This window comes from Convolutriloba macropyga, chromosome 5 (genome assembly GCF_964194025.1).
Source record: "Convolutriloba macropyga chromosome 5, txConMacr16.3, whole genome shotgun sequence".
NCBI lineage: Eukaryota > Metazoa > Xenacoelomorpha > Acoela > Convolutidae > Convolutriloba > Convolutriloba macropyga.
In genome coordinates, this window is record NC_134472.1 from 67296691 (window position 1) to 67321964 (window position 25274).

A 25274-nucleotide genomic window follows, 5' to 3' on the forward strand; every position below is an offset into this window, starting at 1 on the left:
TGGACTAATTTTGACGGCCTGAAAAACAAACATCAAGCAGCACGGCAAACCAAGATATCCTAGCAAAAAGCAGGATAAATAATCGTTATCTCGCCAACTAGCACCCCGCTAGTGACACCATAAATTATTACTGTCATCCACTTTCTACTGTCAAACACACAACTATATATTAATTTAAACAATAAATAATTACAATGTAAGACAACTGATCACTAAATCTACGAAGTAAATTTTTACAAAAGAAAAAGAATTTTCAGCTCTCAGATTTCCATAGCTTTACACTTTTATCACTTTCAAGGGCGCCGGAAGCCAAAATGTTCTGTGTCGGGTGACAAGATGTTGTGATAACGACATCTGAATGACCAGATAATTTTTGAACGACTTCTCTAGACTGTAAATCCCAAATGTACACCATTTTATCTTCTGATCCAGACACAATCCATTTACTAGCTGTTACTGAAAAGTTAGCTGCGATACAATATTGCTCATTTAAATGCCCAACATAACTTTTGAGGCATTTGCCTTTGTTGAAATCCCAAAGTTTAATATGACTGTCCAAGGTAGAAGACAAAATATACTTTCCGTTGGGAGAAAATTTGACAAAAGACACTGGAGGATTTTCTGGATTTGCAATTGTTTTAATACATTGCCAGGTATTAGTTTCCCACAGCCTACATAGACCGTCATACGAAGAGGTAACTAATAAATTTCCATCTCGGTTGAAATCCACAGCTGAAACTGGTTCTCCATGTGCACTCAGAACTTTGACACAGCTTCCTGATTTCACATCCCAAACACGGACATTTTCATCGAAAGAGCCCGACACCACTAAAGCGCTTTGAGGGTGAAATTGACAACAGAACACGTAACTTGTATGGCCCTTGAAGGACGAAACATTTTTACCTGCTCCCACGTCCCAAACTTTCAAAGTTCGGTCGTCAGCAGCCGAGCACAGGTGCCTCGAATCGGCATCCCAGCAAATATCTGAAATGCCCCGCTCATGGCCACACATAGTTTTGTCGAATTTTCCATCCAGAGCTCCCCATAGTTTAATCACTCGATCGGCAGAAGCAGTTGCGAGAATATCGCCATTAGGGCTAAACTTTAGAGTTGAAATGCTCTTAGAATGACCAGTTAAAGTGTACTTTAATGTATAATTTGGGCATTGCACAGCTGGGGTTTTATTGCTTGTTTCTTCTGAATTTGGCTTCCTGATTTGCGCCTCCATTAAATCCAAATCTGAAATAAAAACTAAATTTAGAAAGGCCCCTCCCCATCACCAACACTGGGTGCATATTGGCTGTTCCGGGGCCCTTCCAGCTCTAAGTCTTCATAAAAATTTCGAAGTTTTTCAAATCTATCAAAAATGAAAATAATACCAACAAACATCAGTTGAAAAAAATGGGATCTTTTCCATTTTGCCCCCCCCCCCCCCCCCCCCAGCTTAATGGGTGCATATTATTTGCACGCCAGACTCATTTGCCATATTTTTACATAAAAATTTACCAAGTAATGACACGTGCTCCGTAGCTGGGGGTGCATAACGTACTGGGGGCACAAACGGAAAAAGTCCGAAAACAAAAGATAGGCAAGAACATTTCATTCGCCATTTCTTTGAACATTTCATTTAACGCAGAAAATCAATATAATGATCTATTCTGTTTTGGTCTTCCAGTGTTTTCTATGCCCCTAATCATAATTTATGCGTTACCATGTTACTGGTACTGTTGAGAATAAATGACATAGTGATGATCTACCTCAGGAAACGCCTGAGTTCAAATTTTTTGGATTTGTAGATCGCTTAATGGTGACATATCTAAATACTCTTTATTTAGGGGCGCTCCGTGCCCCCAGCGGCCCCATGTATGGCGGACGCTCCAAGCGCTGCCTCCCTGCAGTAGAAGCGTCGATCGGAGCCAATGAAGAGCGGCTGTTTGCATTTTCGGATCTTTTTCGTTTGTGCCACCCAGTACATTATGTTTCCCCGTTACAGAGCACGTGTCATTACGTAGTAAATCATTATGTAAAAATATGGCACGTTTGTCTGGGGGGGGGGGGGTGCAAATATGCAGCCACTAAGCTGGGGGGGTGGGTGGTCACAAACGGAAAACAACCAAAAGTAGAAAAGAAACGCAACAGAATCCCTCGGCTGTCACTGTAGGGATTCGAGTCACCCATAATATAGTTTGTAATATTACTACTACCCCCCCCCCCCAAGTACGTTCTGAGCCCAACCGTTACAGAGCATGTGGCATTACAAAGTAAATCATTGAGAACAAATAATGCACGTGCGTCTGAGGGTGCAAATAATATGCGCCCACCAAGCTGGAGGAGGTGGGGGGGGGGGGCACAAATGGAAAAACAAACATTTTTCTAGAAATTAATTACAGATACTAATTCAAAATCACATTCTACATATCGATTGCCTTTTTCATATAATTTTTCCCAATTCCGTTGTTTGTCTCTCAGCATTTGACTACCGATATAGTTGGTAAACTTTTCTGTGCAAACTTTTGATCGACAAGCAAGAACAATTAATTGTCTAATTGTATTTATATTCATTTTCACGGATTGTTATGCATGGTCATAATTTTTGCTGTAAGTTCACCATCGAATTCTCTTGCATCAGTCTGTAGTCGTCTCTTGAAATCTTGAAGACACCATTAATACTATAACAAGACAGTTTGAACACCTACTCAGCAAACAAGTTCTTGAACAATACGTTAATTGAAGTCTAAATCCCTAGCAAATTGCAAAATCATAATGCTGCACGATCTTAAAAAACACAAATTTAACTTCAATCCTCCAAACATTTCATTGAACATCCATTTTGATCTCATCTGTATAACTGAGACTGGCTAAAACAAGATATTCCGTCGTCATCACTTTTCCCTGATAATAACTTGATCTACAGAAACGATGTGTGCATTCTCCGAATGCGAACTTGTCCGCGCTCTAAAAAACTGCTATCGCTCCTTCTCTTTTGACAATGATCAGATACATCCTAATAGATAGCCAGATTTATAGATATCCTACTACGACTCTTCAATATGTGCCTCAGGAAAAGTATCTGTCCCTGGAACACCTCTAGAGTGATATTCATTAAAAAAGTTGACAAAAAAATCATACAATGTCCCCTCCAGTTATCGGCCTCTATCAATCGCTTCCCACATTGGAAAGGTTTTTGAGCGAATGATCGAGCACAGACTAAGACGACACGTCGATAGATATAATTTTCTTGAAGAACACCAGGAAGGCTTTAGATCTCGCAGAGGAACAGTTCGTTCGCTGTACCGACTTCACCTTGAAGCGGAGAAGTTCAAAAATAGCCAATCTAGCGCCCGAGTAAATATTGACATGGAAAAGGCGTTTGATAGTGTTTGGACCAACCGTCTGCTCTACAAACTCAAAGGCTATAGAGTCAGCGGTAATCTTTTGAAGCTCCTAGAAAAATTCTTACGAAACAGAAAAGCTTACATTCAGATTGACTTTTTTTGCACTGAAGAATTCGAGAGCCAAACCGGTCTGCCTCAGGGAAACGTTTTATCGCCGATCCTAATCATGTTGTTTATCAACGATTTCTTGATCAGCCCGCACAAAGTGTTCAAACATGCGGACCATACATCGGTACTTGTTCATGCGGATTCGAAAGCTAACCTGGCAGACCAGCTTGGAAATCTGTGCAGTTCGATAGAAATTGGTGCTTCAACTGGAAGATGAAAGTGAACGGATCAAAAACAGAAATAAAGTCATCCCACACAGATGAACCTATACCATCTACAATCTATCTTAACGGTCAATTATGCAAAACGAAAGAACATCGACAGGAAACAGACATACAAGATTCATCTCGACAAGGCTATCAGTAAAGGACAGAAAAGTTGGAACTCGATCCAGTGGAAATGTTCGAAGCGATGTTGTCTCACACTTAACACTCAGACGCTCCTTTTCAAAACCGTTATCGAACCGCAACTCATCTATGCTTCCCCAATTTGGGCTACTTCTCATTTGAAAAAGCTACAAGTGCAACCGAATCGCATTTTAAGATCGAATATCAAGAACTGCATGTCTCCGCCACGGTCTGCCTGTGAAGTTTCGCTTGGAGTCCTCCCACTAGACATTCTGTTGCAGAGCATTAGCGCAAAGTTTCTGACAAAATTGAAACAGAATCAACCGGATATAGTGGCTGAAGTTCTCCTCAACGCACTTGGTCACGCGCGATCAACAGGGCATCTCCTCGAAAGCTGCCTGAGAAGATTTGAAAAAATCACGGGTAACTATCCTGCACAAGGATATAGTACTCAGTCGGTCACTGCTTTCATCAGTGAACTGTGGCTGAGAAAATGGTCTTCACCTCATGACTTTGCTGTCCTGAGAATGTTTAGAAATACAAAGCCAGACTGCCACAGCATGAGCCCCCTGATCCTCGGAAATCCTTACTTAACAAACAAAAAATGCATCCTTGTTTTTGGTATCACCCCTCTTTTCGCAGAATTCAAAATGAGACTGAGTCAATGTGCATCACCCCTCTGCATGTGAGGCTCAGCTGAGAAAACTCGACCCATTTCTTCTTCTATTGCCATCTTTGGGACCACTACAGACCAGAGAACATTGAAGAGCTCAATCTACTGACTTACGTTGACTGCCAATCCCTCAGCAACTTCATAGAGGCGACTGGAAAAGTGAACAAGCAAATCACTCAGTGACTGTCAAACTACGTTTCTCATCAACCTCCCAAACATAACTAGCAAATGAGCTTACATCCTCCCGCAAAGAGGGGACTCTCTTAGATTTTTTAAATATATATATATATATATATATATATATATATATATATATAAATATATATAAAAATCTATATGTATATATATACATATATACAGAAACGATAGAAAAATTTCTGACGACGGTGTTCTCATTGCCGTCAAATTGAAAATTCATCGCCAATATATAGAATTAGGAATTGAATACCCGGACCTTTTAGCATAAAAATTTTGACAACGGGTTCTGATATCCTTATTTGCAATATATACAACGCACCGTTGCCTAGCCCCTATCAATGGAAATTAAATGAATTACAGAAGCTCCTTGATTTAGTTCATGATTCAGCTGTTGAAAATCATTGTGATAGAGTGATAATTTTTGGTGACCTAAATTTCTCACAAACAAACTGGCATTCTATATCGTCAAAAATTCTACGAAAAAGAACTAGTAAGAAAACTAATTGAACTTAGTTTCAGTAATTTTTCTAATGGCCAACTTGATGTTTTCCTCTGTAATAATCCTGATTTTTTAAAGCAATGTGATTGAGAAATGTTTTTGATCGATCTTTTCCAGAACAACAAACAATTTTCTGACCATAAGCCGATCGAAACAATAATTGAATTATCCCAAATTGAAACATTATCCGTAACAAAATCTACATTCTGCCTTCAAAAGAACCAACTGGGAGAATATAAGAAAAGCATTGAACAAAAACCGTTTTTACCTTTTTTCTACAACAATGTTGAAAAACGTGTGCTCCAATGATGCAAAAAGTTATAGGAAAAAATTGACAAAAATTGTCCGAGGATAACCAAACACCAATTTAATCTTGTTGCATCGATTTCAAGTTTTACCACAAATTTAATCCAACGACTGCATCAACTCAAAAAAAACTCAGCGCTCTCTAAGCAAATGGCTTAAACTGAAAAGTCTAGAAAAACAAATCAAACAGTCGAGTAAGAATTACTTACGAGATTTCGAGAAATCAGTTTTCGAAGAGAGAAAGTTTAGTAAAATTCAAAATTATCTCAAGTGCATAAAGAAGACTGCGTTGTTACCAATAGCATTGAAATTAATTAATGAGTAGACGTTTGTCGACAATGAAAAGGCAGAAGTGTTCAATCAGTATTTCGTTTCAGTTTTTAACAAGTGTGAAAAAATATCATTTACGAATACTAATGAATTTTCAAAAAAAATTGACATGTAGCAAAAGACAAATAGGCAATATTATGTGTGATCTTAATCCAAACAAGTCCACTTGACTGGGTGGAATTGAGAAACAAATGCCACAAAACTTTGTGTAAATCAGTGAAATTACTCTTCCAGAAATGCATAAAAAAACAGTGGTTTCCTACATATTGGCAAATAAGCCAAGAAACGCCAATCCTTAAAGAGGTTAGTAAGGCTGATGTGATAGGTTATCAACCAATAATTCTCCTTTGCTGTTCCTCAAAAGTTTTTGAAAAAACTAATTTTTGTCAAAATATACTATTTTGTGAAAAAAATTGCACCCAATCAGTACGGTTGGAGAAAGCGACGATCTGCCAAACTTCAAATAATCACTTTTCTAGATCAAAATTTTGAATAAAACGATGTTGAAGCAACCAGAGAATTAATTGTACTGTATCTTGATTTTGGCAAAACCATTGACACTGTTTCCCTTGTCATCTTACCTGAAAAATGAAATTTCCTGGAATTGGTGGAAGAATGTGGGGAGCAATAAAGTCCTATTTCTCAAACAAAAAAACAAATTGCTCAAATAAATGGCCAAAAATCTTGCCTCAGAATTGTCACAAGCACTGTATCCCAAGGGTCAATTCTTGAGGCAATTATAATTTTACAGTTCTTCAAGGACCTGCCCGAAAGGATGCAAGAGCTTGAAAGCTACTGTTACGCTGATAGTTTTGAAGCAATCGCGCGCAACCAAAATGACATGATAAAGGCAACAGAAACTATTCAGAAATGGCTTGAGACCAATAAAACGAAACTAAATAAAAAAAATCTCAAATACTCATCATAAAAGGGAGCATCAAGGCCAAAATTTGGGAAGAAAGATCCCAAATCGGTCATGTCTCAACCTGATTTGGGTCTCATTATGCAATAAAACTTAGATTGGAATTAAAATTTCCTTAGTAAGTCTTGGAAGACAATGAGCGCACCCCTTCAAATGAAACGTAAGTTGTCAAGCCCATGTGACTGGAAAGTGAAACCATATGCATACACTGTATATGTTGTGCCGATTGCCGTCAATTCCTCTAAAACGTGGCTATCAAGTAGAAGTAACCTCCTCGGATTTGAAAATTTCCAACACCTTGCAACAAAATTGATATTTAATTCAAATCAGAGCTACCGACATTGCTTAGTGACCTTAAAATTGTTACCACTGAGTCTCTATGTAAAAATACACGATATTTCGTCTCTTATCCGAGGGGATTATGGTGTAGATATTGACAATATTGAGGAAGCAGGAGAAATAACACGTCAGACTGAACGATGTGGATATCGAACCACAGAAACGAGAATTAACAAAACTACCAAAAGCCTTTTTAGAAGGACAAAACTGCTACTCAACTACGTTTCTAGAGATGCGAATGATTTTGAAAAGACTCTAAACAAAATTAATGAAGAAAATTTACGGAATTTTTTTCACAAATCATTAAGCGAAAGAGAACAAGTACTCATGGAGAATGATAAGCAAATGTGGAAACTGCAACATACCAAAGAAAATAAAGTTGATCTGAACTGTGAATTGGGTGGAAACCCAAGAGTCTTACTCTAAATCCTGCACCACTAATAATAGTTTTCAGCCGCTAAAATTTGAGATGAGAATTTACTAGAAAATCACAAGAGCATTCCATATCTTTAATGTACTGTCAGCGAAAATGACTTTCAGCTGTGAGAAATTTCACTGTTCAGATCTTTCCGTGGAATGCAAAAAAATTAATAATTGGTACATTCAGGATATATCTTAATGAATATAGCGCAGTCGGAGCAACCACCCACCCATGTCGCAGAGCTAACTCAATTGACATCTTCAATGTAGTCAATCAGTATCCTCCCCTCAACTTGAGATCAGTATGCATTGTTGCAGGATTCGATGATCACATCTATTCCTGCACCCAATGCATTGAATGCTACCGAGTTCTCTTGGTGATATTCATTAATGATTTGAAACAAAGGGCGTTAACAGAGGGCATTATCAAATACAAGCTGAATTAGAAGCAATAAGCAACTGGGTAACTGGAAGCAAAATGGACTTAGCAATGGACAAGTGCACCACCATTTTTTTAGAGGATCCAAACAAATTGTTTACCACCAAATGAAGTGCTTAACAGCAGTGATGTAATGAAGGACTTGTGGATTCAAATGCATGAAAGCTCTGAAAACACCTTCAGAACCGAGTTAAAAAAGCAAATAGAGTTTGCTATCTCTCTAAGCGCAAAATTTCCCAGGAAACTGCAAAAAATTGTGAATCTCGGTCTCTACATCCGTAGTTCTTCCAGTACTTGTCTAGGGCTCTCAATATGTTGCGCTCACAAAAACAGATTTTACTGTACTCAAAAAATTTCAAAAAATTGCGATAAACAATTAGTTGCAGCTGGCAATATGTCTGTGATTATAACAGGTGCAGGAACAAGGGGACGACATTTTCACAAACACGAAACGAGAGAGATGCCCTTCAGTCCCCAGTCTGAGCTTCCACATTAACAGCAAAGACAACAACAACAACTTGGACATCATATGTTATAAACTGCAATCTCTTTTTGTTGTCTCCCGTGAAAAAATTGCCACATCAAACAATAAACTTGTTAACAGGAAAATATATCATATGAAAATGGCTCTGCGCCGTAATTTTTTTTACTTTTATGCAGATCGTTTGATCATTTCACAATTTTTTTCTTTAGCAGGTCCTCCTCCAACCCAGATGGAATTCTTTTGGTTTTCTACGGAAACCATTTGTTTACCTTGTATCTTCATAGTAAGATATCCTTTTGCAATGAATTATATGCATAGTTTTAATTATTAAATCGATAATCCATAATTGGTGAACAGACTCCATCTTACACTGTCAGATACCTAAACCCTTTGCTCCAAGTTCTTTTTCACCTCTTAGGTGGTGAAAATGGGTGCTGCGGCTGCTATGACCAGTTAGCTGACAACGTCTACAATCCACAATCGATTTGCAAACACTGCAGTGAACAAGCAAAAATTGACACTCAGGAAACAACTGAAGATAGACCAGCACCCTCAATCCAGGCATCCTGGAATCATGAGAATTTGTAAAAAAAACTTCTTACCAAAAATCTACTATGAATTAGTTCACTGGAGACCACTCCTATATATCGTTAACGAAAATAACGTAAGTTTCAAAAATGCCAGTGTTATGATCATTATCCTCAATAGGACGCTTGAAGATGGGCCCCAGACTCCTGAATTGCCTTTAACTCAACAACCAGTTTATCAAATCAGCATTTTATCCACAGATTAATCCTTCTAGACAAGGTTTTTTTGTATTGAAGGATCATTTTCATTTTTGGATCTTACGAAAAGAAAATGCGGCCTAATTATTGTGCAAATCATAACATTTGCACAATAATTAAGCAGCATTTTGTTTTCGCAAGATCCAAAAATGAAAACGATCCTTCAATTAAAAAACCCTGACTAGAAGGATTAATGTGTGCATGAAATGCTAATCTGATTACCTGTTCTTTGAGGCAAAGGCACTTCAGGAGTGTTTAGAGAAAGATAAGAAGAAAACGAGAACTGGCTGTATTTAAAGCCGGTGTCAAACAAATGGAGTCTTGTAAGATATCCAATGCTTTGAGATGTCTTTGAGATGATGCAAAGGGCGGTGTGCTATCAACATCCGATAAAAAGATTATCATGGGAAGAAATTGAACTGTAATATATCGTTTACAGGAAATCTTTGTGTAAATCAATGAATAAACTCTTCCAGACTTGCAAATACAAACAGTGATTTCCTACATAATTAAAAATAGGCCAAGTAACTCTAATATTTGAGAAGTTAGTAAAGCTGACGTGAAAGTTTATTGACCAATAATTCTCCTTTGCTGTACCTCAAAACTTTTTGAAAAAACTAATTTTTTGACAAATTTAACTTTTTTCTGAAAGAAAATTGCTCCCAAGTCAGTACGATTTTAGGAAACTACGATCTGCCACATTTCAATTAATCATTTTTCTAGATCAAAGTTTTGAATTAATCAATCTTGAATCAACTAGACAATTAATTGTACTGTATCTTGATTTCGGCAAAAACCTTTGACACTGTTTCACATGTCGTTTTGCCTAAAAAATGAACTTTCCTGGAATTTGTGGAAGCATATGGGGTCTAATAAAGTCTTAACTCTAAAAAAGAAAACATTTTGTTCAAACAAATGGCCAAAAATCTTGCCTCCAAAATGTCTCAAGCTAAGTAAGTCTAGGAAAGCAATGAGTGCACTCCTTCAAATAAAACGTAATATGTCAAGCCCATGTGACTGGAAAGTGAAACTAAATGCATACACTGGATATGTTGTGCCGATTGTCGTCTATTCCTCTCAAACGTGGCCATCAAGTAGAAGTAACCTGCATGGATTTGAAAATGTCCAACACCATGCAACAAAATGGAAACTCAATTCAACTTAGAGCTACCGGAATCGCTTAGTGACCTTAAAAGTTCATACTGAACGGCGTTAAAATTGAATCACAAAAACAAGAATTAAAAAAACTGACGATAACTTTTTTAGAAGAACAATATTGCTATTTAACTACGTTTCTAGAGTTGCGAATGATTATGAAAAGACCCCTAACAAGAATACTTTACAGAAAACATACAGGAATTTTTTCACAAATCATTATGCGAAAGAGAAAAATTGCTCATGGAGAATGATTTGCAGATGTGGAAACTGCAACATACCAAAGAAAATAAAATTGATCTGAGCTGTAAATTGGGTGGAAACACAAGAGTCCTAATCTTACTCCTGCACTACTACTAATACTATTCAGCCGTTAAATTTTGAAAATTTACTCGAAATTCACAAGATCATTCCATATCTTTTATGTACTGTCAGCGAAATGTACTTTCAGTGGTGAGAAATTTCACTGTACAGATCTTTCCGTGGAATGCAAAAAAAAATTAATAATTGGTACATCCAGGATACAGCGCAGTTGGATCAACTATCCACTAACATCGCAGAGCTAACCCAATTGACATCTTCATTGCAGTCAATCAGTATCCTCCCCTCAATTTGAGATCAGAAAGCATTATTGCAGGATTCGACTATCACTACTATTCCTGCACCCACTTCAATGAATGCTACCGAGCTCTCTTGTTGATATTCGCTGTTGATTTAAAACAGAGAGCATAAACAGAGGGAGTTATCAAATACAAGCGTAATTAGGAGGAACAAGCAACGGGGTAACCGAAAACAAAATGGGCTTAGCAATGGACAAGTGCACCACGATCTATTTCAGAAGATCCAATTAAACTGTTTACCTCGAGAATCAAGTGCCTAACAGCAGTGATGTAGTGAAAGAACTGGGGATTCAAATGCATGAAAGCTCTGCAAAGCACCTTGAGCACTGAGTTAAAAAAACAAATTGTGTTTGCTATCTCCTCAAGATTTCGTAATTCTTTCAATATTAGACAACGGCCTTCAATGGGTTGCGCTCACAGAAACAGATTTTATTGTACGCCAAAAGTTTCAAAAAAAGTGCGTAAAAGTGGATTGCTGGAGTCCAAACCAGCTACAAAATTCAATTAAAACTGTTAAATCTTCTTCCTCTTTCTATGTATCTGCAACTGAAAGAAATGTTACTGCTAAGAAAACTGACATCTGAGGAAGTTAGAGAACCTAAGCTTCGTGAGAAGGAAACAAAATGTTGGAGAGCACCTCAACAATGGTTTAAGACATTGAAAACTAGAACTGAAAAAGCGAAAAACGAATTTATGTTTACAACGAACCAAACAGTCAACAGACTGAAATAAAAATAGATTTCACAAAAATGATGGTTCTGAAAAAACGAAAAATGAATATCATGTGAAAATTTTTTGATGCAAAATTTTTAGAGACAAATAGTTGCAGCTGGCAAAATGTCTGCAATTGTAACAGGTGCAGGAAAACTATATCAATATTTTCACAAACACGAAACAAGAGAGATGCCCGTCAGTCCCCAGTCTGAGAATCCACATCAACAGCAACAACAACAACTTGGATATCATATGCTATAAATTCCAATCTCTTGTTGCTGTCTCCCTTAAAAAAATTGCCATGCCAAATAATAAACTTGTTAACAGAAAATTATACCACTTTAAAGTGGCTATCCGCCGTTTTTTTTTTACTTTTATACAGATCGTTCGATCATTTAACCATTTGTTTTCTTTAGCAGCCCTCCTTATGCCCAGATGGTTTCCATTTTGTTTTCTGAGGAAACCATTTGTTTACCTTGTATCTTCATAGTATCTCCTTGTATCTCCTTTTGCAATTAATTATATGCATAGTTTTATTATTTTGATCAATAATCTATAATTGGTGAACAGCTCCTCTCTTAGAATGTCAGATACTCGAAATCCATTGCTCTAAGTTTTTTTACCTCTTAGGTGTGGAAGTTAGATGCTACGGCTACTACGGCCTGTAAGCTAAAACTGACTACAATCCAACAAATTCCATTTGCAAACAGTGCAGTGGACATGCACAAAAATGACAATCAGGAAATTACTGAAGATAGACCTGCAACATCAATCGAGGCACCCAGGAACTGTAAGACTTTGTAAAAAATTATCAAGAAGAATAAATAGAAAACCTATCAAAAATCTATTATTAAATTGTTCACTTGAGACCAATCCTTTATACCGTTAACAAAAATAAAGTAGGCTTCAAAATTGCCAGTGTTATGATCGTTATCCTCACTAAGACGCTTGAAGATAGGCCCCAGACTCCTGAAGTGCCTTTACCTCACTGACCAGTTCATCAAATATGCTTTATGATATGCTTCAACAAATATGCTTCAGTCTATATGCTTTATGATTTGCTTAATAATTATGCCGTATTTTCTTCTCGTAAGATCAAAAAATGAAAACGATCCTTCAAGAAAAAAACATTGTCTAGAAGGATTGATCTGTGGATCAGAAGCTAATCTGATGACCTGTTCGTTGAGGCAAAGGGATTTTGAGGAGTGTTTAGAGAAAGATAAAAAGAAAACGAGAAGTGGCTGTATTTAAAGCCGGTGGCAAACAAATGGAGTCTTGTAAGATATCCAATGCTTTGAGATGTCTTTGAGATGATGCAAAGGGCGGTGTGCTATCAACATCCGATAAAAAATGATTATCAAGGGAAGAAATTGAACTGTAATATATCTTTTACAGGAAAGCTTTGTGTAAATCAATGAACAAACTCTTCCAGACATGCAAAAACAAACAGTGGTTTCATGCATATTGAAAAATAAGACACGTATCTCCAATATTTGAGAAGTTAGTAAGCTGAAGTGACAGGTTATCCGCCAGTCATTCTCCTTTGCTGTATCTCAAAATTTTTGACAAAAATTAATTTTTGACAAAAATTAATATTTTCTGAAAAAAGTTGCAACCAAGTCAGTACGGTTTTAGGAAGCGATCATTTTTTCAGAACAAATTTTTGAATGAAACAATCTTGAAGCACTTACAGAGTTAATTGTACTGTATCTTGATTTCGGCAAAACTTTTGACAATGTTTCGCATGTCGTTTTACTTGAAAAAATGAAATTCCGGGAATTGGTGGAAGCATATGGGGACCAATGAAGTCTTATCTCTCAAACAGAAAATAGTTTGTTCAAACAAATGGCTAAAAATCTTGCCTCCAAATTGTCTCCAGCGGTGTACCCCAAAGTTCAAATCTTGAGCCATTTATTTTTCTCAGGTTTATCAAAGACCTGCCCAAAAGGATGCAAGAAGTTGAATTCTACCGTTACGGAGATGATTTGATTGCGATAGCACGCAACCAAAATGACATGAATAAGGCAACAGAAACTATTCAGAAATGGCTTGAGACCAGCAAACTGGAACTAAATACAAGGAAATCTCAAATACTTAACATAAAAGAAAGCGTCAAGGCAAAAATTTGGGGAGAAAGATCTCGAATCAGTCAAGTCAAGTCTCAACTTGATTTGGGACTCATTATACAGCAAAGCTCAGTTTGGAATACAAGTTGCCTTAGTAGGTTTAGGAAAACAATGAGCGCACTCTTTCAAATAAAAGGTATTTTGTCAAGTCCCTGTGACAACTTCCACCACCTTGCAACAAATTGTATACTCAATTCAAATCAGAGCTATCTGAATCCCTTAGTGACCTTAAAACTGTTACCACTGAGTCTCAATGTCGAAATGCACAGTTTTTTGCTTCAATTATTCCTTATTCGAGGTATTATAGAATAGATATTAACAGTATTGAAGAAGCAGGAGAAACAACACGTCAGACTGAACGGGGTGAATATCGAATCACAAAAAAAGAGAAATAACAAAACTAGCGACATTTTTTTAGAAGAACAAAAATTGCTCTTCGATTGTTTCTAGAGTTGCGAATGATTATGGAAAAACCCTAAACAAAATCCATTTACACAAAATATACCAAATTGTTTTCTCAAATCATTATGCCGAAGAGAACAAATGATCATGGATAATGATTTGCTGATGTGGAAACTGCAACCTACCAAAAAAAACAAAATTGATCTAAACTGTAAATTGGGCGGAAACCCAAGAGTCTTAGACACCCTAAACAAAATTACCTTAAAGAAAATATACTGAAAACTTTTCATAAATCATTATGTGGAAGAGAACAATGCACAGCGAGAAAGATCGTAACATCCTGGAATCATGAGTATTTGAAATAAAACTTCAAGACATATAAATAGAAAATCTACCAAAAATCTACTATGAATTAGTTCACTTCAGACCACTCCTATATATCGTTAACGAAAATAACTTAAGTTTCAAAAATGCCAGTGTTATGATCATTATCCTCACTAGGACGCTTGAAGATAGGCCCCAGACTCCTGAAGTGCCTTTACCTAAACGACCAGTTCATCAAATCAGCTTTTTATCCAGAGATTGATCCTTCTAGACAAGGTTTTTTTTATTGAAGGATCAGGAATATACAGGAATTTTTTCACAAATCACTATGCGAAAGAGAACAATTGCTCATGATTTGCAGATGCGCAAACTGCAAGATACCAAAGAAAAATTGTTCTGAACTCTAAATTGGGCGGAAAACCAAGACTCTTACTCTAAATCCTGCAATACAGCTGGTACTACTAAGCCGCTAAATTTTGCGAATTCACTCGAAATTTACAAGAGCTTTCCTTATTTCTAGTGTACAGTCAGCGGGATGCACATTCAGCGGTGAGAAAATTAGCTGTCAGACTTTTTTTGAGAATAAACAAGATTTTGTAATTGGTACATCAAGGACATAATATAACGAAGACAGCGCGGTTGAAGCAACCATCTTGACATATCCGGGAGCTAACCCAATTGACCTCTTCTATTTAGTCAATTTGTGTCCTCCCCTCAATTTGAGATCAGTACGCATTGTTGCAGGATTCGATGATTACCACTATTCCTGCTCCTACTTCATTAAATGCTACCGAGCTCTCTTTGTGATTTTCGCTGCCGATTGGAAACAGAGGGCATGAGCGAATACACGGTGAATCAGACGCAATAAGCAACCGGGTAACTGAGAACAAAATGGGCTCAGCAATGGACAAGTGCACCACGATCTATTTTAGAGGTTCCAAAAAATTTGTTTACCTCCAGAATGAAGTGTTGAACAGCAGTGACCTAGTGAAAGACTTTTGGCTGCAAATGCATGAAAGCTCAGAAAAGCACATTGAGAACTGAGTTATAAAAGCAAATAGTGTTCGCTATTTCTCTAAGCGCAATATTTCCCAGAAAAAAGCAAACAAAAATGTGAAACTCGGTCTCTACTTGTCCGTAATTCTTCCAACACTAGTCTACAGGACTCAATGCGTTGCGCTCACAAGCACAGATTTTTTGTATTGAAAAAATTTCAAAAAAAAGGTAAGTAAAACTGATTGCTGGAGACCAAACAAGCTAAAAAATTCAATTAAAACTGTTAAATCTTCTGCCTCTTTCTATGTATTGAAAAAACTTCTCTGCTCAGAAAACTGACATCTGAGGAAGTTAGTGAACCTTTGTTTTCTGAGAGGGAAACAGAAAAGTGAAGAGCTCACGAAATGTTTACGACATTGAAAACTAGAATTGAAGAAGCGAGAAACGAGTTTACTTACTTCACGAAGAGGACAAGTCTGAAAAAACGAATATTGAAGATCATGTGGAAATTTGTCGACGAAAAATTTATATGCAATTGTAAAAGGTTCAGGAACACGAGGACAACATTTTCAAGAACACGAAACGAGAAAGATGCCCGCCAGTCCCCAGTCTGAGAATCCATATCAACAGCAGCAACAACAACAACAACAAAAACAACTTGGACATCATATATTATAAATTCCAATCTCTTATTGTTGTCTCCCTTAGAAAAATTGTCACATCAAAAATTGAACTTGGTAACAGGAGAATATACCACATGAAAGTGGCTCTCCGCCGTTTTTTCACTTTTATACACCTCTTCTGATCATTTCACCAGTCCTGCTTCTGCCCAGATGGTGTTCATTTGTTTCCCTATGGTAAACGCTTGTTTACCTTGTATCTTCATAGTAAGATATCCGTTTGCAATGAAATATATGCAAAGTTTTATTTATCTTTATCAATAATCTATAATTGGTGAAAAGCCTCCCTCTTACAATGTCAGATACCTAATTCCATTGCTCTAAGTGTTTTAATCAACTCTGAGGTGTTTAATCTTGGTGGTACGGCTGCGGAACATATATGCATGTCAGATGCAGTGGCCTGTCAACTAAAAACGACCACAATCCAAATTCATTTGCAAACAATGCAGTGAACATGCAAAAATTGATGCTCAAAAAACACCTGAAGATAGCCCTGCACTCTAACTTGAGGCAGCCCTGGAACCCTGAGATTTTTGTACTATTTTTCAAGCCGAACAAATACAAACTCTGCGCAAAAATCTGCAATGCAATATTTTATTAGAGACCAATCCAGTATACTGTTAACAAAAATAAAGTAGGCTTCAAAGTTGCCAATGTTATGATCATTATCCTCACTAAGACGCTTGAAGATGGGCCCCAGACTGTATGTGTTATGATTTGCGCAAATATTATGCGGCATTTTCTTCTAGCAAGATCCAGAATGAAAACAATCCTTCAATTTAAAAAAAAAACTTTGTCTAGAAGGATTGATCTGTGGATCAAATGCTAATCTGATTACCTGTTGGTTGAGGCAAAGGCACTTCAGGAGTATTTGAAGAAATTAAAATGAAAACAAGAAGTGGCTTAATTTAAAGCCTTTGGCAAACAAATAGAGGCGCGTAATATTTCCAATGCTTTAGGATGTCTTTCAGATGATGCAAAGGAAGGGCGGTGTCTATCAATATTCGATAAAATGGTCATCAAGGGAAAAAGGTACTGTAATAGATTTTCTACAAGAAAAACACTCATATAGTCAGAAAACTGACCCAATATTTGTAGTGACTGATCTAAAAATTAGGGATTTGCAGTTTCATACTTCTCTTTTTTTAAAAAATTAGTGGCTCCGAAAAAAAGTGCCGATATGAAAACAAATGGCAGCGATTGCCCATCTGGTCTTGATGCAGTAAAATGAAGACAACATTTGACATCAAACAGATCCTCGTCAATCGATCTCTGCAAACTCTGCAAACAACCTCCTCAAATTGATATCTGGGGGTTTGACAAATTGGCATTGGCGGGGTCTTCAGGCGAATTAAAGGTAGGAAATAAGTGAAGTGCGTTAGACGAGATCACCAACTATTGGGAAAACGCAGAGAGGTGCCTTGGACAAACAAGTGCCATGTCATGCACTCCGCCAATAATATAGTGAAGATCGTACTAAAGCGACCCCTATGACTGATGCCAGGAACGGATTTAAACGCTTGAATGCAGATCTGGCTCTAAAAAAACATCAGAAAACTATACAATTAAACTCCATTGCATAAAACTCAATTTATACAAAAGTCAAAAGCTCCTATAAGATCCCGTCAGACCTGTTCATTGATAAAATAGGAAATAAAATCTGAAGAAGGGGCAACACAAGGTGATCCAATAGCCATGGCAAGACAATTTCAATGAATATGGCAGTGCATTTGGTTATATTTTGATCAAATGTCACCTCCTTACAAAACCGCAAAACCGGAGTTTGATTATAGGGCAAAAAAAATATTGTTCGGTATTTGATGTTGATGTTATTTAAGATCATCGTGTTCTGGGTTTAGTTATTGGTTCTGATAAAAACTGTAACAATTTCATGACAAAGAAGTCAATAAACTACCCAACACGCTTTTGGAAACTAGCAAAAAACAGTAACGTGTCCCCTCAGAATGTGTACAACTCATTTACAAATCGATTACAACATAAATTGAACTTTATTGCTAGGACTACCCCAAACTCAGCAAGTCTGTTGAGGGAAGCCAAAAAAATAATTGACAAAAAGATTATCCTTTTAATGTTGAAGCACGCCTCTTTCTATGGCAAAAACCGGAAGGTTTTTTCTCTTCCCGTTAATTATGTCGGCCTAAGCATTCTTCTACCTGAAGACAGGGCAAACAAATTCGAAGGATCTAATGGGATATGTGAGCCGTTACAGAATCAAAACGCATTCGATGCTGAGTTTCATCAGGAAAGAATCTTTCAAAAAATCAGAAAGAAATGCAGGAGCAGGTTCAAGCAAAAACGCTGGCGGTCAAAGATCTCATTAATGAAAAAGAAGCTTATTCTCTAGATTTGGTCATTGAAAAAGGATCATCATTTTGACTGGACGCACTTCCAATGAAACTTTTTTGATTTAATCAATGGCAAGTTTTGGAGATGGATTTGCCCTTAGACATGGATGAGATTCCGTAAAATTGCCATCAACATGCGCAAGTGGAACAATTTTCAATGTAGCACTTGCTCTTCATTGTCTAAAATGTGGCTATACGTTCATCAGACACAATGAAATCCGTGACTATTTTGGCAACCTGTTGAATGAGGTCTGCGATTGTATCGAAGGTCTGCTATGCGACCTGCCTTCAGACTTTGCGAGGTGAAAACTTAACAATTGGAGAAACCACTACTGATGACGATGGCCGACTGTATATCAAAGCTAATGGCTTCTTCGAATCAAGTTTCAGCAGAACGTTCAGCAGAATGTGAAAATATTTAATCCGTATTCTAAGACTTGCCCCAGAAGCACACCGGTTTTCTACAGTTATCACGAGTCCGTCAAAGAGCTGAAATACGAGCAATGGGAAATCAAAGTTGAGAAAGCCACATTCTGTCCGTTAATTTTCTCATTTACAGGATCAAAAGCATCAAATGCTATACAGAGTTTGGCTTCCAGGATAAGGTATAAGAGGAAGATCCTTATTCGGACGTGATCACGTATTTAAGAACAAAAATCAATTTCGAGCTTTTGCGTAGCTCAAAAACTTTACCACTGTGGCACACTCCCCATGATCGTGATTCAAAATTAGTGCATTTTGGTTGCTATTTATCATATCTATCTTGATTGACTTTCTGATCCATTCATTTCTCCATCTTTTGCAGCTGATGCTTTAATTTTTTTTGTTTACTGTCAGGATTTGTAATATACATAGGGGTTGATTCACTGCCGCCGAATTAACAGTTTACTCTCTTAGTTGGTTTTTTCAGTAGTTTTCTTTTAATTTACTTTTTTTTCAATACTACGATCACTCTTCACTTTCTGATTGGTTGGACAAAAGCGACTTTCTGATTGGTAAGATTCCTTGGTTGAACAAAAACAAGCTCTCAATCAGTCACTGCACCTTGGGTTGAGATCTGTTTCAGTTATCCTGGACTATTCATCCAATATCCAACGTATGTTTAAAACGAGAGGAACTAAGTGAACGTCGCACGAGCAAAGAATCTAAGGTTATATTAGGTACCTAATTAAAGTCACAATATGCCAGGACAAGAGTAAACGGCGTGCATATTCAACTGGTGGGAAAAAATACCCCAATATTGACGAACTGATTAATTCCTCGCATGACGAATATGAGTTCTTTAACGGAAATTGGTATAATTTTCAATTTTATATCTGCTGCCAGTGTCCGTATCACAATTAAGACAGGCCAGGTTCAATCTCCCTATTCTGAAATCAACAAATTATAGATAAACTAAATGCACAAAGGCGCTTGTTCGCCAGAGTTGTTGAACAGACTATTTGTTAAGTTAACACGATTACAAAAATTAATGTACAAACGTTTTTGTTATGTCTAGAATCGTCAGATAAAGTTCAATTTAAAGTTATTCTATTTACAATTAATTTGATTTCAAATAAAAAACAAACTAGTAAAATATTAGGTTCTTGAAAAAATTTTTATCGTTAAAACGCAAATTTCTGAAAATTCAGTTTCCAATTCGTTTTTACAATTTTATTCAAGTTCTTTGAAATTAGATTTTTAAGTTCTGAATGACTTTTTATTTTTTTGGTAACAGTTTGTATCATTTCAAATGTTTTGATTCGCTAAGCTAAACTTTTGAAATGATTAGCATGACAGCTGTTGACTAGTATCTCAGCATCGAATCATTGCTTAGGTACTCATCACGCGCGTTCAGCAATGTCTTCCTTTGTGCTATAACTAGTGCTTCAATAAGGAGAAAATTTTTTTTCAAATCTGATCTATTATATGCCAGTCAAACGCGCGTGACGTGCCACAACATTCGCTTATATGCCGACCTACCGTTGAGTCCTTTTTTGATGCTCTACCATCCGCGTGGTTATATATTTACAAAATTGCCCGACATATGAAGAATTGCATCCACTACATACCTTATTCGATTCAAGACGCTGATCAAAACAAAACTTTAAAGATGGTAAGCAGGCTTTTCAGTTACAATGTTAAGTAGATCACCGTAAGATGAGTCTTTTGTAGCTTTTCTTTAAGTCTAATGCTCAATGGGCCCTAATGCTCTAAAAATGTGTGGTTATGTTCTTCTGCTTTAAATTATTGTTTAACTTGCACTCCGCTGTTGTTTTTGCTGTCTTTTCAGAGTCATCTAAAAGTTTCCAATAGTTTGATTAACATTGCTTGACGACCAATTTTCCGGATGTTGAGTTTTTGGTTGAGGTTCAGGGCTTTGTCAGATTTTTTCCAGTTGCTGGTAGGTCGGAAAACCTACAGATAGTACACTCTACAGTATTTTTTTGCTAGAGGGAAGCGCATCTACGGAAGCTTAGAATGGTTCCGGTGTCTGTTGGCTACTGGTACCATTCACATAAAAAAACATTCTTTGTTCATCAACGTAGAATGCCATGTCTAGGAAGGCCAATTTTTGTTTTTTCATTGGGAACTGCCAATTCACATGACATATGCAAAATTTTTCTTAGCTTAAGCAAGTTTTTTGGGTCGTCTTTTACTGTGCAAATTATGTCACCTACATATCTCTCACAAAGTTGTAGTTTTCTATTTCGGTTATCAGTTGGTGAGTTTTAAAAGTCAAAGCATTTCCTAACATCCCCAATTTTTTCGTATTGCTTCCTACTTATACTTTGATATTTCATGTGATACCAGTTCATAAATTTTTGCACTAGACCGCCCCGCTCTTCAAAACAAAATTTATGACATATGGCGCATTTTTGTTTTGAATTTTCTGTTTCCCCCGAGCTCACCTCAGCAAAAGTTTGCCCAGTGAACAAAGTTTGCCAATTAACAGTCTTGCCAATGCAGTAAAATGAAAAGGATTAGGCTCAGTTTGTCAGCTAAAATTGCCATTGTTTTCATTTTTGACGAGATATGAAGTGATCAAACCTCTGATTATTATAAAGTTAGTGACACCCCTACTCGAATGAACGCGAACCACAAATGCGCCAAGCAATCCCGCGGCTCGGAAAAAAAAATCAATTAGGCTCCAGACCCTGACAAATTGAACTGCAGAACAACTTCAACAAAGAATTGATTATATCAAGCGTGAACTTCCGTACGAGACCCAAACTTTTCAAGAAACCCTAGCTCAAATGGTGGGATTAGATCATAGAAAAACCGTTGGTGGACACGCGGTCATTTAACTCACAAATATTTCGACAGAAGACTATTAAAGTCCTGAAGAAAATATGTTCTACAAGGCTGTCGAGATAAATCACTCCTTTCATTTGACAAAATTGTAAAAAAACACTTAACTTCTGATGATTAGTGAAGAGACGCTTCAGCAAGGTTAAAAGTGTCTCATTGCTAAGAGAGACTACTTGCTTTACTTGGAGATGTGGTTGCTCTCCCTAAAAGACGCTCTGATCTTAGCCTGACAACAAGTTGTTGTAACTTCCCAGAATGATTTTGGTTGTTACTGGATCTGAATTAAGCTTTAAGCTGTATTTCTGTTTATTCCTATCTGTTTTCCTCTTAAATCAGCAAACCACTTGTTGAAGTTGCTCAGTTAAATTACAAATTTTGTTACAAACCCAAAAATATTTGCAGCTTCTCTCCTTCTAAGTTTTGGTGTTTGTTTATTAGCTGATTTGTATGAACCCAGTCCTGACTGGAAATTAGATACAAGAAATTTTGTGCAGAATAATCTGATGGAAATAATTGAGCTTATATCGGTTGAGTTACCGTTTCCCCATTATCTTTCCCCATTATCAGTCAGCTGAAGGATGTCGTACACTTCTTCCAGCTTACTCGTGCAATTCTCACAATGAGTTCAACGAATTTAGGACAGCGTTCAACCGTCCGTCTCTTCCTTCCCCATCAGATGTTTCTGAAAACTTCCGCCATCTGTCATCATTCAACCAGTCTGATTAAAACAAATAGGGGAAGGCTAGAAAATTGTATACGCAATTCGTCTCACAACGTTCACTGTCAAAACAAAATGAATACTTTGAGATAAAAACGCATCTGGTTGCTTCCCACTTAACAAAGCAACTAAATTCTCGTGAAAAGATTTCCACAACTCCATAGAGTTTGATGAAGTAGCTTTCTTGCTGGCCAGGCAACAGTGACGTCATCTGACAAATTTCAAATTTTTCATGCGGTTAAAATCTAAAATTATTTCTTTCTCTATGTTTGACTTGTAACATTGAACTTTCAAATGATTATCTTATACCCGGACCTAACGCCAAGTCAATTTCAGTACTGGGCAAGTCTAAATCCAAGTCTTATTTCATTACTGATTCAGAACCATGATCATGTCACTTTTTACACTTGGCAGTCTAAATCCAAGTCTGGGCTGAGACTTGGCAAGTCTAATCCAAGTCTGATTTTAGACTTGGCAAGTCTAATCCAAGTCTGATTTTAGACTTGGCAAGTCTAATCCAAGTCTGATTTTAGACTTGGCAAGTCTAATCCAAGTCTGATTTTAGACTTGGCAAGTCTAATCCAAGTCTGATTTTAGACTTGGCAAGTCTAATCCAAGTCTGATTTTAGACTTGGCAAGTCTAATCCAAGTCTGATTTTAGACTTGGCAAGTCTAATCCAAGTCTGATTTTAGACTTGGCAAGTCTAATCCAAGTCTGATTTTAGACTTGGCAAGTCTAATCCAAGTCTGATTTTAGACTTGGCAAGTCTAATCCAAGTCTGATTTTAGACTTGGCAAGTCTAATCCAAGTCTGATTTTAGACTTGGCAAGTCTAATCCAAGTCTGATTTTAGACTTGGCAAGTCTAATCCAAGTCTGATTTTAGACTTGGCAAGTCTAATCCAAGTCTGATTTTAGACTTGGCAAGTCTAATCCAAGTCTGATTTTAGACTTGGCAAGTCTAATCCAGGTCTGATTTTAGACTTGGCAAGTCTAATCCAAGTCTGATTTTAGACTTGGCAAGTCTAATCCAAGTCTGATTTTAGACTTGGCAAGTCTAATCCAAGTCTGATTTTAGACTTGGCAAGTCTAATCCAAGTCTGATTTTAGACTTGGCAAGTCTAATCCAAGTCTGATTTTAGACTTGGCAAGTCTAATCCAAGTCTGATTTTAGACTTGGCAAGTCTAATCCAAGTCTGATTTTAGACTTGGCAAGTCTAATCCAAGTCTGATTTTAGACTTGGCAAGTCTAATCCAAGTCTGATTTTAGACTTGGCAAGTCTAAATCCAAATCTGATTTTAGACTTGACAATTGAAAAAACGTCAAAAATAGCCGAAAAAAACGTCAAAAATAGCCGGGGAAACGTCAAAAATAGCCGAAAAAGACGTCAAAAGTAGCCGAAAAAAACGTCTAAAATAATAGGAAACGTCGAAAATAGCCGAAAAAATCGTCAAAAATAGCCGAAAAAAAACGTCTAAAATAATGGGAAACGTCAAAAATAGCCGAAAAAATCGTCAAAAATAGCCGAAAAAAACGTCAAAAATAGCCGAAAAAAAATCGTCTAAAATAGCCGGGGAAACGTCAAAAATAGCCGAAAAAATCGTCAAAAATAGCCGAAAAAAAACGTCAAAAATAGCCGAAAAAATCGTCAAAAATAGCCGAAAAAAAACCGTCTAAAATAGCCGGGGAAACGTCAAAAATAGCCGAAAAAGACGTCCAAAATAGCCGAAAAAAACGCCTAAAAAAGCCGGGGAAACTTCAAAAATAGCCAATCGTTTTAATAATTTGTTTGCTTCAAGTGTTTAGAATAAACAATTCCCAGAGAAAATTGACTCGCAATCCTGTGATGCTGAATTAAATGAATTACTTTTTTCCTTCTCCCCTCCCATTCTACTGTACTTGTTTTGACACCAGACACTCCACCGGCCGTTTCATTCGATAAAATTCCCTCAAAACTTGTTTACTTCTGCCGAAACTGTTTTTCATACTGTTTATCCCATCTTCGGGTCAACTCTTCAAATAACAATTCGCACTGATATCTGAGAATCATCATTCGTTAAACTTCTATTTAAAGGTGGTAATAAAATAAGCTTAACAAACTACCGACAAAATGGCATTTTGTGCTGTATATCAATAATCTTAGTACAATTTGTTCAGTCTCATCTACAAAAAATTGCTCCCGTGATATCTCCCATGTATTTGAAGATCATATCTTAAAAAATCTGTTGTCCAGTTTTTAGATTATCTTGAGCATGTTCAGTTGTCAACTAGCTAAAACTTGTTAACCATTTATCTAGATTATGCCAAAGCATTTTAAAAAATACCCTCAATTGCGCTGCTTGGAAGAATTCACATCATTTGGTCTCAGATTTTTGCCGGTTATCGTATATTATTTATCAAATTTAACGCTTCGCTTAACTTAACGAATTTAGCTTATCGAAATTAATATTCAAGACGAGAGTTACCAAATAAAAATCTAAGGAGTAACAAAGTGAGGCAAAAACAAAACTAATCTAAAATTATGGTGAATTCTTCGAATCTATGGCTCCGAAACATTTTTTTTGAGTCAAGATTCAAAGTCACATAATCAAACTAAAGTTCAAAGACACCAGTAAACAGCGTTTATGCTCAAGTGGT

At 36.9% G+C, this 25274-nt stretch overlaps 2 protein-coding genes across 2 annotated transcripts in view; one reads left to right on the plus strand and one right to left on the minus strand.

The window, feature by feature from the left end:
* The window catches only part of LOC142339577 (medium-chain specific acyl-CoA dehydrogenase, mitochondrial-like), a 350806-nt gene that overhangs the window by 254563 nt on the left and 70969 nt on the right, over nt 1-25274 (plus strand). The window lies entirely within an intron of this gene.
* On the minus strand, nt 156-3551 carry LOC142339570 (WD repeat-containing protein 5-like). The gene is made up of 2 exons (XM_075389710.1): nt 3478-3551; nt 156-1239 (listed from the first exon to the last, which is right to left on the minus strand). Exon 2 carries the CDS (start codon nt 1226-1228, stop codon nt 254-256), a length of 975 nt encoding a protein of 324 aa, XP_075245825.1. The 5' UTR covers nt 1229-1239; nt 3478-3551; the 3' UTR covers nt 156-253.

Bases quoted from the DNA above. Each gene is read 5' to 3' on its own strand.
- LOC142339570 (XM_075389710.1), bottom strand. From the start codon at position 1,228: ATGGAGGCGCAAATCAGGAAGCCAAATTCAGAAGAAACAAGCAATAAA.